Source organism: Talpa occidentalis, unplaced genomic scaffold (genome assembly GCF_014898055.3).
Source record: "Talpa occidentalis isolate TD23 unplaced genomic scaffold, MPIMG_talOcc4v2.1 talOcc4.4, whole genome shotgun sequence".
NCBI classification, from domain to species: domain Eukaryota; kingdom Metazoa; phylum Chordata; class Mammalia; order Eulipotyphla; family Talpidae; genus Talpa; species Talpa occidentalis.
The window spans coordinates 105,745,420-105,760,582 of NW_023604295.1; the positions used below are offsets into that span (position 1 = coordinate 105,745,420).

The 15,163-nt window shown below is 37.7% G+C and overlaps 1 protein-coding gene across 5 annotated transcripts in view; it reads left to right on the top strand.

Annotated features, from left to right (window-relative positions):
- The window catches only part of DLC1 (DLC1 Rho GTPase activating protein), a 365,361-nt gene that overhangs the window by 193,455 nt on the left and 156,743 nt on the right, over positions 1 to 15,163 (top strand). Inside the window, exon 1 of one of the 5 annotated variants that reach the window (XM_054700830.1) lies at positions 6,641 to 6,914. The exons of 3 other annotated variants lie outside the window; for them this stretch is intronic. In XM_054700830.1, coding sequence (XP_054556805.1) covers positions 6,776 to 6,914 — 139 coding nt within the window. In that variant the 5' untranslated portion in view covers positions 6,641 to 6,775. Of the gene's footprint in view, positions 1 to 6,640; positions 6,915 to 15,163 lie in introns of those variants that run through there. One more of the 5 variants, XM_054700829.1, reaches the window with a different exon arrangement.

Below are 15,163 nucleotides of genomic sequence, written 5' to 3' on the forward strand. Positions count from 1 at the left end.
GTAAATGAACACAAATGGACAACACCAAAGAAACATGCTAAAAGCAACTTGGAAATGGCTTGAGGAAAGTTTAAATCAATAGTTAAGGTTCTCTGAAGGTATTTTTTTAGAAATTTTTAGAAATTTTTTTAGAAATTTTTTAGAAATACAAGGAGTCCGTCCTTCCAGTAGAATTGTTTAAATGTTGTTGATGTTCCACTCCAAGAGGAGAGGTGAGATGCTATCCTTTGCCATTCCAATATTTTCCACTTCCATTTCACCTCTTCTGGTTCATTCCGGAAACCAGAAAAATCAGTGATCTAGTCAACCCCTTTTTTTAGCAATGGTGAAAATGCTGGGCCAAGATCACAAAGCTGTCAAGAAGCAGATCTGTCTTAGTCTCTATTTCCTTCTCAGTCTGTCTGGGCAGCTTCAGCAGAAAACTATAGACTTGGTGATTTATAAGCAACAGAAATTTATTTCTCACAGTCTGCAGATCGTGAAATCCAAGATCCACGTCCCAGTAGAATCGGTGTCTGGTGAAGGCCTGCTTCCTGCTTTATATGGATGACTGTCTTCTTGTGCCCCTCCATAGCAAAAGAGCCAAGGGATCTCTCTAGAGCCTCCTTTATAAGGGCACTAATTCCATTCATAAGGGCTTCACCCCATGACTTAATTACCCTAAAAACTCCACCTCCATATTACATCACACTGAAGGGTAGTTTCACGAAATGAACTTGGAGGGACATAGACATTCATTTTATAGTGGTTTTCTTTCTCACAGTCTAGGTAACTTTTCTCAATCAGGTGAACTTTATTTCAAAAAACAAAAGTTAATGAGAATCTGCAGTCAAGAAGGAAAAAAGGGTCTTGTTGCATCAATCAGGAAGAAAAGTTTTCCCTGCTTTACTAATACTCACTTCTTATTCATTTATAAACCTCTCTTATACATTTACTTAGCAGTATATCCCCAACAAGTTGATTTTACTCTGAAAGATAGTGTGATTTTGTTTGAATCAGTAATTATAAAGCTGTCTCTGAACTTCTTTGATCACTAATCCCATAGTAAAATTTTCTGAGTATAGGACCCCAATATATACATTTATTTATTTACTTATTTATTTATTTATAAATATACACATAGACCACTGTACTTTATACATTAGACAAAATTGAAATTTTGTACAAAATTGAAATATTTAAGAACAATATGCATAAACAGACGTAGATTTTAAGGTTTTCTAAAAAAAAAAAAAATAAGCTTTTCTTCCTACCTTGCAAGAGAATTTTGTCTGCATCCAGGTAAGAGATGGATCACCAATTTGAAGAAAATCACCAGTGTGGTCTATTGGTCTATAAAACATCTGTAGATACCCAACAGATAAATAAACAACCTTGCATTGGCCTTTTGGTTGAGAATATTTAACAGTCTCAGCCAAATTCAGTATACCTGTTAATATTCTAAATATAGATGGTGAACTATAATTGCCACCTAAACCAGAGCAAATGTGGGGAAAATTATAGTAAATAAACACTTCAAAATAAAAGCAAATATGGACAGTATATACCCTCAAACTAGGTGTTATTCATTGGAGTAAACAGAAATCATCTACACACTCTTCAAAATTACAGGGAAAGGGCACCTCCCCTGGTGGTGCAGCGGTTGAGCACTGGGCTGCGAAGCTGCCTGCAGCCTCTGCACCACCTGTTCGATCCCCAACCCCCAGCAAGGGTCCCACATGTCACGCAGACCTCTCCTGCCGGACTCGCTGCTCCCCTCAGCAGTGTATTTGTCAGTCTGCCTGTTCTGTTCCCTGCTCTGGCTCTGGTGAATTCTCTCACCCTCCTGTGCTTCTGACTGTACCCAGTGCTTGTATAAATAAATAAATTAATTTAAAAAAAGGATTACAGGGACAAATTCTCCTTATCCTGGGCTTTTGCAGACCTTCATAATGGAGACCTCCTCTTCTGGGATTCAGCTCTCTAGACAGGTCTATTATGCTGTGGCAGGTGTTGTCATTCTCTATAGTCTGCTGCCCTGTCGCAGGGACTGGATCACTCATAGGACTTTATCAAGTGGAGCTTTAATAATTTCCTCCCGGTGCCAAAATCTCAGATCTAAGCATGGCACTGACTCTTAAAAAACTCTCCACTTTCCATCATTATTCACATTATTTCGGAAAACTCTGCCAGCATTGTGAGCATTTTTGAATATTTTAAGTGCTCCAATTGAAGGCTTAAAGGAGTTGCATCAGCAGATAAGAGTGACCATAAGACCAAAGTGGATTTACACTACACAGACTTGGAAAAGGTGTCCCTAACAAATATCAAAGCACGTGGGACCTAGACACACAATAAAATTAATGGTTTTATTGCAGTAAGAAGCCAACATTTATAAATTAGACAAAATCTACAATGCCTTGCCAAAGTGGGATGGTTTTCTTAGATGGAAAAGATTAACAAAACACTTGAGCCAAAATAGTTTAATGTACGGACAAGAATCTCTAATCTCTAGGGATCTGGAGACATTTACTAAGCTTCCCAGTTCAGAGAGCAACTCCACCAATGACTGAAATTAGCCCTTTATCACAAAAATAAGGAACTGAGAAGCTATCAGAGCATAATGTTCCTATTCTCATTTTTCTTATAATTCCCCGTGGGCTCTTGAAAAAAAATAAATAATGGACTTCTCAGATTCCCACTTTCTCCATCTGCCAAGCTGAGACAACACTGATTATCACATGCTGTCCTTGCCTCTCACAGCCACAAGGGACTTGGATTATTTGAAATTTGTGAAATGAAACTTGAAGAATCATTCTATAATCAGTGGATTCTGAAAAGCACTTAGGTGTGGAATATTTCTAATGTCTAGTAAATACAGAGAGAAAGTGAAAAATGAAAAAAAAAGCTTAAATTGGCTATGTATTAGAGTTGTTTTTACAGTATACTTATGATCTGTGGCTGAAACGTATCCATTTAAAATATTCTCACAATGAAATGTGAATTTAATGAGTTTTCAGAAATGAAGGGCCAAGTTGCCAGCCCTACCTTAGGCTATGGTAAAGTCAACAATTAAAGCCCACCTTGCTGGAAAATATTTAGCTGTGCTCTGCTTTTCAACCGTCTGTCAATAAAAGTTTCATTTATATTGATAATCTTCTTTTTAAAAAAAATAAAGATCTCTTAAGTCAGGCCTGTAGATTGTTCTACCTAATGCAACCTGTACTTAGAATAAGAAGAATCTTCCAATACCTATTGAGATAAGCTACAATGAAGAACTATGACTATTTCCTGGAAATGAAGTGTTTCAAGTGGAAAGAGGCTCATTTGGGAGATCAGACCTGAGTGCCCTGTTGGTAAGCAGTATATATCGACTCTACCTGGTTCTCTTGGTTCCTGACCCCAGAATTTCCACAGGTGAGATCATTTAAAACCCACCTGAGACTCAAGCTTCTTCCAGACTCTGGACCTAGTTAATGATTTTACTTGGCTAAGTTTAAAGAGCTTTGACCCATAGAATAGTATCAAAGAAACCTAGGTAGAACTAATGGGTTATACAATCACTATCACTAATTTATAACCAATCAAGTTGATTGGTAGGCTCACTTCGGGTGTGACTTTTGGATGTGCTATTGACTCTCTGACCTTTCTCAAATTCTTCTGTCTGTACTGAAGCTTCCTTGTTTCTAAAGAGGAGATAATAGTACCTATGCGGTATATATACCAATGTCTAGATACAGTGCTAGTAGAGTTTGTGCTATATCATAGGTACTTGGTAGATGCTATTTCTCCTTTCTTTTTTTTTATTTTATATTTCTCCTTTCTTATTTCCCTTTTCTTTCTGTCTTTAGATATAGGAAAACTTCATTTCATTTACTTTACATGATCTCATATAATCAGCTATTGGCATTCGTGCTGAGAATGATTCTAAATCCTTGATATTATCATAGATCCAAATAGGAAATTTAGTGCAGTCAGTGCCTGGGAAGAGTTAGGAACCCAGGTTGTGTTTTCTCCTTTGTGTTTCCGTAACAGTTTATACCAGATTTTATCATATACCATATCACGCCATGCATAGTTGTTTGTTTTTACTTAATAAATCTTTATTGATTCACAAATCTATATGAATTTCAGAGATTCATCTTCACCTGTATGTGTGTATAAGCATCACTTCACCCTCCACCAAAGTTCTAGTGTCCTTCCCGCTACTTAGGTTGATGCTCTGTCTTCTCTGTCCACTTCTTTCCCTCCCCCTCACAATGTCTAAACATTGTTTTTGTTGTGATTTGGTAGTTCTGTTTGTTTTGATAATTTTGATAATTTATCTCCACGTATGAGAGAAACCATCCTATAATTTTCTTTTACTTCCTGACTTACTTCACTTAGCACAATCATCTCAAGTTCTAGTCATGTTGTCACAGAAGTCAAGATTCCATCTTTTTTATAGCTGAGTGGTATTCTGTTGAGTTTATATACCACAACTTCTTTATCCAGTTATCCTTTGATGGACACTTAGCTTTTGTAAATAATGCTACTATGAACATGGGGCATATAAATCTTTTCAAATTAGTATTTTCATATTCCTTGAATATACCTAGAAGCAATATTGCTGGGGCATAAGAAATTTTCATTGTTTGATTTTTAAGGGTTCCCCGTGCCCTTTTCCATAGAGGAAAATTTATATTCCCACCAACCATGATCAAGAGATCTTGTCTTGCCAGCACATATTGTTTCCAGTCTTTTTGATAAAGGCCACTCATACGTGAGATGACATCTCATTGTGGTTTTGATTTAATTTACCTAATAATAAATTATTTTGAACATTTTTCATGTGCCTGTTAGCCATCTGTACATCTTCTTTGAAGAAATATCACACTATTTTGAAATTATCTGTGGTCAATGTGTTTTCTTCTCCACAAAGACAGAGTTAATGTCTTATTCATCCTCAGCTTTGCCATGGCTAGTACATGTGTGGCTCACTAGTCATGCAATGGGTACCACTGAATACATCCACATAGATTGATTCTGTTCAACCTGGCTGGAAATGAGTCAACATGCTTCAAGGATCCCAGATTTTTTTGAAGAAGAAACACACACACTCTTGAAGGTGGGGGAGATGTGAAAAGGGAAGGAGAGAGAGAGAGAGAGACGTTAGGAACATAACTTTAAAATAGAATCCAGTATTAAGCAACCAAAAATTTTGACAATTTTTTTTATGGAGAATTTTCCCTTGGAATTGACTCCCACAAGCACAGATATCTATATATCCTTAGCAGTTATTATTTATTGCCTCCTGGTCTAGCTCCATCACAATAATAGGTCAACATAGATATATACCAAGTAGCACATTCCTCTTTAGAGACTCATGAGCATTAAAAATTTGAGAATAATACAGTTAAGGAATGATTGAGAACACATAGGTTACTAAGAACCAGCAGCATTAGTGCTAGTTATAACCCATGAGCACAATCTCCTATTTTAATTATCATCATTTATATAATTAAGTTGCCAAAGTTGTATGGGTAAGTCTATGCACACTATAGACATTTGAATGCTTGGGAGATCAGTGTGGGTTGAAAATTATTTCATGTATAAGAATAATTATAATAACAATTAACATTTTACAGTTTCTTATAATTTACAAAGTGCTTGTACCTCATTATCTAATCTCACAAAGGTTATGAACTGGCCCTTAGGTACTGTCTTGTGCCAATAGTAAGACTGTGCCAAATCTTGAAAGAATTATAGGATGAAATTGAGAGGACAGTGAGAAAGGAGAGGATTAATAATGCATTAAAAGGCAGAATATAAGCCAAATTCATTGGCAGAAGAGTGAATTTATTTGACATTTTCAAAACTCAAAAATATATTTTGTAAAAGGAGAATTTGGCGCATATTTTGATTTCATGGTGCCTGGCATTGGGGTGCGACTGAGGTTTTGATGGCAATTATAATGATGAAGTTTGTTTACTTGAAACGAAAAGATTCACAAAACCAGGCACCATTTGAGCCATATTTAATGGCAAAATCTGGAATTGTTTGAATCTCTGAGGGTAAGTAGAAGCAGAGTTAGGGAAAATGTAGGGAGCTGACTTATATTTCCTTTAAAACTCAGGTATCCATTTCCTAGAAAAACTCCAGACTGATCTGTACCATGTTCTCTTCAGTCATATCTACCTTCCCACAACCACAACTAAAGACTGAACTTTCTATCTCATAAGCAGCCTAATCTAATGAATAAAAACACCACCAATGAGTTCATGAAATGCAAATGTGGCTGTGAATCACCTTGAAAGGTGAAGAGAACTCTGCCTGTCACCCCTAATCTCCATCTCTCACTTTTTTACCTCTTGCCCTCCCTTCCCTTCAAAATTGCAAGATTGCCTGGATTGCCAGGGAAGGGAGACACGTTATTTAATAGAAGAACAGCCAAACATGAACCAAGTCAAGTTATTGGATTACACAGGAAGCTAGAATCATCTAGATAGCCACGAAGGCAGCTCGAGAACTGCGCGAGTGCGTCGTTGGCTCATTTGTAAGCCTTTCCAGATGTGGCAGCCGCGCGGGCCTGGCGGCGGTCCAGGACGCCGGCTGCAGTCGGCTCTTCCCGGGGCCGCAGTGCGAGCCGCAATGCCTGGATTCTAAAGGCGCAGGGCTCGCCCGCGGCTGGCCCGACCCTGCGCGCACGCTGCCCGCCGCCTGGCAGAGCGACAGCCCGCAGCCAGGAAAGGACATCTTCAGGAGGAAAACGGAATGGTGGCTGCGCTGGGGCTGCGCTGAAGTCCTTTGCGGGTGCATGGGGGACCCTGAGGCCCACGTGATGGCTCGGCCCCTGAGAGCCCCTCTCCGGAGGTCCTTCAGTGATCACATCCGAGACTCTACGGCTAGGGCTCTGGATGTTATCTGGAAAAACACCAGAGACAGAAGACTGGCAGGTGAGGGGTGAAGGAGGGGCGGGAGGGGTAAAAGGTATTCAAAGGAGAACAATTAAATACACGGACACAGTTATTAACTCGGGTAATTAATGACCTCATCAGCTGGATAAAGTTCTTGCTCATGGCAGTGGCTTCAGTGTCCCTTCCTCTGGCATTTAAACGTTTCTGGGTGTTTTGCATTTTTTTTCCTCTAGTGCCTATCTGGTTACTGCTCTGATTATTTCAAGATAAGGTTTTAAGAGAGGGTTTTGTTTTTTTTTTTTTTAACCTTGAGAAGAAAAGCAAGGTCTTCTTGAGTGTCAGAAAATCAGTGGTGATGAACAACAGCAGGCAAAAGCCTGGAGGTCTTGCTTGGTGAGGGTCAGCTCTGGAGCGGGTCTGGCTGGCCTGGTGAGGCACTGGAGAAGGGTGTGAGGGCTGTGTGTCAGTGGAGTAGGCTGTGCTGCCCAGTGAAAGCCAGCTGGTATTTCCTCTGGCAGCTTGGAACTGCTCTGAGCTCCAAGGAGGGTGTCAGGTATGCTAGAGGCAGGCATTTGAAATATAATAAAACATAAACACAGTGGTGCAATTCAACTATTCTAGGACTTTTGTGACAGAAAGCAAATGGCAGACTGTTTAAGAGGAATGGTAAAGAAACAGGAATTGCTGTCTGATTCTGGTATTAAGAATATTCATAAATTGATACAGAATTTAAAAAAAAAAAAAAGCCCTCTCCCAATCCAGAAAAGGTATCCCAATAGAGTGTCATGACTCTTTCTTGTTTGCTAAGTCCATATACGTATGTCATCCACATGGATGGGTCAAAGATTCTGTTTTCTTAACCTTTTTGGTTGACCCAGTTGTTTTCCATATACTGAAACTTCTGAATTGTTGAAAGTATTAGAAGTGGCCTCCAAGTGTCAATCCAGATTTCTGTGTTCTTGATGAAAGGTCATTTGACTTGCACATAATTATTGTGATGGGACTTGAAAAGGAAAATTTAAGGTTTGTGATTGTGATAAAGCAGATTATGAAGAAAATGCTAGTTGCATACCATCGTAGGCGTAAGTTTGTGCTGAATGCTCGCGCTCTTTCTGCTAAACTAAATAGTTTGGCCAAGACTGGAAGAGAATAAACAATGTCAAGTCTGACCATAAGATAAGGAGAGAACAAAATATTTTAAACTTACTCATTTTCTAATGACTCTGAAGTAAAATGTGAAACCTTAAAGAAATCCAACTTTTCAATAAGTTTTTACAGTTTTAAAAACATGTACTCTCTAGTGACAACAATTTGCAATTGGCCGGGAAGTTCAAGAAATAAGATAAGGGAATATAAAATTCACAACTATAATTGGCCCTTTTTTAAAAAGGTGATTTCTTACTTGATAAATCCATTGTCACAAATGAAAAGATTCCACAAATAATGATTTATTGAAGATAACACAAACATATCCTATTGTAGTTTGGTATTTCAATTTGAGAGTAAGATTAATTCAGACCCTCCTGCTTCCCACACTTTTCTGCTTATCTTTTCATAAATAAAGAACTTTTGACAGCTGTTCACATCTAAGAATAGGATTATTACCCCTGGAAAATTTCTGTCTCTGTCTTATCATTTTTCTGTTATATATTAATGGTCTATATGGAGTCAAAATGTAGACTCAAATGAATGAAACTTAAAGAAAAGCAGTTAGATTTTAGTGTATGGTGAAAAATTAGACATTTTCCACATCTTTAACAACAAGTAGGTCTTTTGCTACTCCAGGTCCACAAAGGATGAAATCCTTTATATTTTTTGTTTTTTCTAGCAGGAATAAGACCTCTTAGGTATACTTCCTAGGTATACCTCTTAACTTCTCTCACACAATAGAAAATCTAGGTACCTTGTTTGAAAGGAAAAGACTTTGTCACAATTGACTAATTACTGAGAATGTGACACTTTTTGTCTTTTCCTCTGTGCTTGGGACATGGTTTATAACCAATCAGTGTTTGTCAAATAGAGAGCAAACTCAAATACACTTAGTATTTCCCTAAAACTTCTCTATTCAACCCTTCAATGACCAAAGGCTAAATAATAACAATTAATTATCCACTAAAGTCACTTCTCTAGACACCAGATACAATTTTTATTATATATCATACCACTTGATGGAAGACAGTAGAAAATTCATCCTCACCCTTCACTTTATGTTGTGAAATGAATCAGATGGCAGGTAAAAAACAGTTTTGAAGCCTCCAGAGGAAAACACTTCTGCTAACAGAACCTGAACTATTATTTCCATGATCATAATTACCTTGATGACCTTCATTACATTTCTCAAAAACTAATCTGAGATTTCAGTTTCTTCTACAGGTTTAACCTCACTAAAGTACTTGGCCATTGGAGAAAGTTTCAAGCTTCCTTATTGGTGTATTTTCTGTGTGTGTGTGTGTGTGTGTGTGTGTGTGTGTGTGTGTGTGTGTCTCGGTCTCTCTGTCTCTTTTCTCCCCTTCTCTCTCTCTCTCTCTCTGTCTCTCTCTCTCTCTCAGGTACAAAAACCACCAGTTACCTCCCTTGCCTTAGGTTTCCTTATATGTAAAACACAGGTTCTGTCGGTAGTATTTTAGGAATTCACAGCATTATAAAAAGATACAAAATTGCTCTAGAAAAAGGTCTTTAAATTGTGAGGAGTAATAGAACAAGCTTTCTTAACTGCACCCTTCTTTATATGTAATTGTCTTTTCCTGCCCAACCACAAGCAATAGGTTTTCTCTTAACTCTTTTCCTCTTTATGGCCATTATTTCCAGCCACACAGGTGCACTGTCATCTTTCCTAAGCACAGAGAATGGCATTGAGTTTTCAGGGAATTAAAACTCTGAGAATAACAATGGTTGACCAATGGGGTAGACAGTTCTCTTCCTGTGGGAGGTTTCATGCACCCCTCTTACACCTTCTCTGTGTGCTCATCGCTCCTCTACTGCCTCTCCCTCCCCTTTGGTACATGAACATCTAGGCTTTGGGATGCATTTTATTCCTGATAATCAGTTGCCCCTTAAGGCTTTCCTGTAGAGTTTGTTAGGGTTTTTTTGTTGTTGTTGTTTTTGTTTTGTTTTGTTTTGTTTTTTGTGCCAGTGGGTCTCTAGCATTCTGGTGAAGCCTGTGGATCATTTCTCAGAATTTTTTTTTAATATCCAAAAGGGTAGTTTTTGTTTTTAAATTTATTTATTTATACAAGAACTGGGTATAGTCAGCAGCGCAGGAGGTTGAAAGAATTCACCAGAGCCAGAGCAGGGAGCAGAGCAGGCAGACTGATGAAATACACTGCTGAGGAGAGCAGTGGGCATGGCAGGAGAGGTCTGTGCACCATGTGGGACTCTCACCTGGCAGCCGGGGATGGAACCGGTGCTGCGGAGGCTGTGGGCAGCTTTGCAGCCCAGCGCTCAACCGCTGCTCCACCAGGGGAGGTCCCAAAAGGGTAGTTTTATTATAAAAAGGAAGGGAAGTAAAGGACACTTGCACAGACACAAATGGGTAGAAAGAGCTGCACCTGAAAAAGCTACAGGTTTGATAAAAGAGATGCCTGCATAGTCACAGGCAAGCAGTTTTGGGAGGAGAGCTGTCTCTTACCTTACAAAGGGAAAAGGTTTCTAAAAAGAAACACCAGTATAGTCACAGACAGGCAGGAGAGCTGCCTTGGAATATTTTTAAATTTATAAGTAAAATGCATAAAATTATAAAGGAAACCAGGTATAGTGAAATATATTGAGTTGTCAGAAAAGTCATGACGTATCTTTTCTGTTTTTCAAGCTAAAATGCATCCTGACTTTTCTGACAACCCAATAGTTATCAAGGTATTCAAAAAATTGTGATATAATAATATAACATCAATGATTTATGCAACAAAATAATGTATTCAAGACAGAGGGAAATAAATATAAATTGGATGTCTTTCAAGGATGCCAGTGTGCAAACATTTATTGTTTAGCTAGGAAAAAAGCATTAAACTGTAAGGTAGTCTTTGCCTCATCTCCTTGTCACCAGTCATTATAGTTAGGGAGTACTAGGGATCAACATCCATAGCTAGAACACCAATGCACAGCCCTGCAACTTTATTGTTTGGCACCTTAACAAGATTAGCAATATCGCATGAACATCTATGGTCAAAAAAAAACTACAAACGTGTAATCAGGAGTGAATGTGATAACTAATACCTTGAAGTAGGGATGTGTGTAAGTGATACTTTGTGATATCTACAAGTGATACTTTGTGATATGGAAAACTCTTTTTATTGGTGACAAGTTGGGGGACAGCAAATCCATTGCTGAGAAGGAAGGAGTCTGTCAACATTCATCATTGGAAGATATAATAAATTCAGTTAAAGCTTAGTGAAAATAAAAATGTAATTTTTCCCTCATCCAAGTTTATAAACTGGATTCTATCCACAGCCTGTAAATTATGAGTCTCTGCTTAAAACTTACTGACTTCTGAGTGAGCTAGTCAAAACTCCACAGAGTGAGATACTGGGCTCTGAGACACAATGGCTGGAATTCCTTGGTGTGTATTTGACAGTGCTCCACAAACAAGTTTGGGCTGATGCGTCAATATAAGAGAGCATCTAAGGAAAACTAAAAGAAACTAAAATTCAAGCTACAAAGAGTTAGACTAAAAGTACGGCAAAACCCAGACTATACATGTACCATGACTTTCATCAACTAGGACAGTGGAATGAATAAATAAACCAAAAACAAATTTAATATTAGCTTTTAACAGCATCTATTAGGTAAGAACTACCTGTGTAGTATAAAGCACACTGATATTTTTTAAAAGTATGAAATATCTTCTATTAGGGAAACATGACAGATAAGAGAAAAATATATATAAATTTCTTAACCTAAATGAGATGCATGGCACTATTCTCATAGCTAAACATCTCTAAACATTTAGGAAAAGGGAAAAAAATACTAAATTTCCTGGGAAAAAGGAAGAAAAGTTTTAGATAAATCTCTATCCAGGTAAATTATGTTGGTTGCCCCTGGGGTGTTTTGTTAAGTGTTCAACATTTTCTATCTTTTGTGAATAGATTATTGCCTTTCAGCTGCCCAGACCTCCAGTACACTGAGTAAATGAATGCTTGCATATTCTGCAGAATCCCAGTTCTCAAATCAGGGGAACATCAAGAGTTCTGGCCCACTTCCCATGACGGCAACCACAAACACTGACTCCTGTGAACTGTCTTCTGCTCTTTGGTTCACAGTGAAAAGCAAGTAAGGGCATATCTAGTGCCTTTTAACCAAGAGTGATGTATGCCTCAAAGTATGCAGGTTCCTCCAGTAAACAGATTTCCCTAGACATATGCAACAATATGTAACATTTTAAAGGGGCTGAGAGACAACGAGTAATAATGCTTCATAAGATACTATCATTTTCCTGGAGGGCAGATAGGAGCATCTATCTTTTAAATTAGATATTACTAGTTCAATAAAAAGAGAAGCAGTTGATGTGAAGGACAGCTTTGACGGGAGGAAACATAAATAGTACCAAGATAGCTGGCTGTTAGAGACTGTCTGAGTTTTAAATCCTGGATAACTTGGAGCAAGTCAGCCTGTTCCTCATCACTAGAAAGCATCTGCATCGCTGTTTTAAGGATTGAATAAGCTACTGTGGGAAGTGCTTCAAAGCGGCATTGGCATAGTCAGCACCCTTGGGTGTTGCTTGTTATAACCCCCCTTCTCTTTTCCTTATGCCCTACTTCCATGGAAGCTTCAACCCTATTAGTATGACCTCACTATCATTTGCCTAAGACTTTTGAGGAAAAGTAATGGAATCAGTCCGTAAGAGAAAGAAAATTAAGCTTTAAAGGCAAATGGGCTTTATTTCTGAAAAAAAAAATAAGGAAAAATCTAATGGAGGGTTTTTTATATATATTTATATTTTATATATATATATGTAGGCCCTGTTGAGCTCCAAAAGGAAGTGACTGGAGAATTATTGTACTAACATTGATGAAAGAATCAGTCCTTGCATATGAGTTTGTCAGGCTATGTATACAATATTACAATATCTGAAAGTCTTCCCAAGCGAGTTGGAACCTGCTTTAAAAATTGCTATATAGATGGAGCCAAACATGGAAAAGAGCAGCAGCACTGGCAGACTGGGGTTTCAAGCACGTGGCTCTGCTCTGGTATGGAAAAAGTATGCTAAATGTCAAGGCTGCCACTTGAAAAGGCTATTTCGCACACCTCCCTTTCTAGAACAAAACTTCTATACCTTTCTTCAATTAAAATAGTACATATGAGCAGGTTACATATCTTGCCAGCCACTATTATAATTCCAATAATGAGATGTGTCCAATTTCAAAGGTACCATAGGGCAGGTATATTACTTAGTCACAGGTTGACTTAAGGAGCTGAAGCTTTGTGATAAAGCAAAAAAAGCATTTAAAATATGTACCAGTGGAAGTTCAAGGTACGGATTGAAGTTAACCTTTTCATTTATGTGTTTTATCAGTTTCTAATTCTCACTATTTTTATTGTTGTTGTTGTTACTGTTATCATTATTGAAAGAAGATACTATGACATCCAGAGGGCACATGCTGGAGTTGTTTGTGTGTGACAATGATGTGCTTGCAGTGATCCTTCTGGGTCCTTCTCCATTGTTTGCAAACAACCACTGACACTTTTGAAACACTTGAATCTCTGATGGAGATTTAACCCATGGCAAAAAAAAAAAAAAAAAAAACAAAAAAAAAAAAAACAGTTAATCTATCTCTTTAGTCAAACTCATTACTGTCCTGCTGTTGCTATTATTCTCAGGAACAGCCAAAGAATGGGCTCTTTTTGTAATATGAGCTAAGTGTGACACCTAACAGTGGGTGGTTATTATCATTTAGATATATTCTTTATGATAACTAATAGAATAACAGTAACTGTCATTTGAATATCTACGAGGCACCAGAACTTAAATTGAAAGTGTTGAAGACAATCTACCCATTGTTAACCTTCCAGTAATCCTGCAAAATATATATGATTGTTTTTATTTCCATTTAAGTTAGGATATTCTTTGGTAATGCTTTAAAAATCCATTAGTCAGTGTCCATGGACACTTGCTGAACCAATCACCTTCTCCCTCTCCCTCCCCTTCAATTCCCCCATCCCTCCCTCTCTCCAGGCAACTTGAATTTACCATTGGTCCAAGTGCATTATAATAAAATGATATCCACACTATTTCACCATTACTGATGTTACTGTACTTTGTCAGAGTCATACTCATTTATACCCTAATGAACATTTTTATGCAGGTTTCCCTCACTATCCAATAATACACTGTTCCTATTTGGTGTTACTTAGTAAGTTATTCTGGGGGTCTGGGGATGCTGTTACCATTAATTTCTTGGAAAAATTTGTCAGTATTCCCAGACCTCCAAAATAACCTACTAAGTCATACCAAAAAAGGAAGGTTCTAATTTTGGATAGTAGAAAAGCCTGTATGTGAAAATTTCTGTGACAAAGTTAACATTTAAAGTCATAATTATCACCTTTCCGCTATTGAAAACACTTGAATCATTGCAAAAAAAAAGCTTCTAGCCACTGTGAAGTTTTCACTGTAGGGATGTGTGTGCACATGCGTGTATTCATTGCAACCACAAGGGGTGATATGAAGGTAAATATAGGTATTTCAGATGAAATTTTTTTCATAGTAACTTCAGTAAGTTCAGCCAAGAATGTCATTTGGACATTCCTCAACATTTGAAAATTCTTGCACTAATAACTGACTCACCTGGTTGTTCCCGCTGCTGAAAAAAATCAAAACAAAACAAAAAAAGTACTCCCAGTGATTTTATTTCAGTTACTGGAGAAGTAGCAAGAGTTGCCTTTTTTTGAGACAGTCCTTGCTCCACACCTGGCATTCCTTATAATTCAGATGTGTTCTTATAATTGACAACTCTGTAAGAGCTTGAGAATCAGCCAGAAAGTTGAAAGCAAAGAGGTCATTTTTATAATTTCTCAAGATATTAACCCTGACTCCTCATTATCTGACAGTAAAAATATCTTAGTGTTGAATTCAGTGTCATAACAGAAGGGTGTCTATCTTGATTCTCAATAGCAGGGATCCCCAATCAGTAAATTATTTCTGTCAAGACTGAAGCACTCATAATAAACACAAATTAATTATATCTAGGCAATGAAAATGTCCTAAACACAGCAAAAAAAAACCTGGTTTATTGTTGCTTGATGAAATCTTGCTTGGTATTCTCTGACTGTCCTGACACCTCATGTCACTTTCCTCT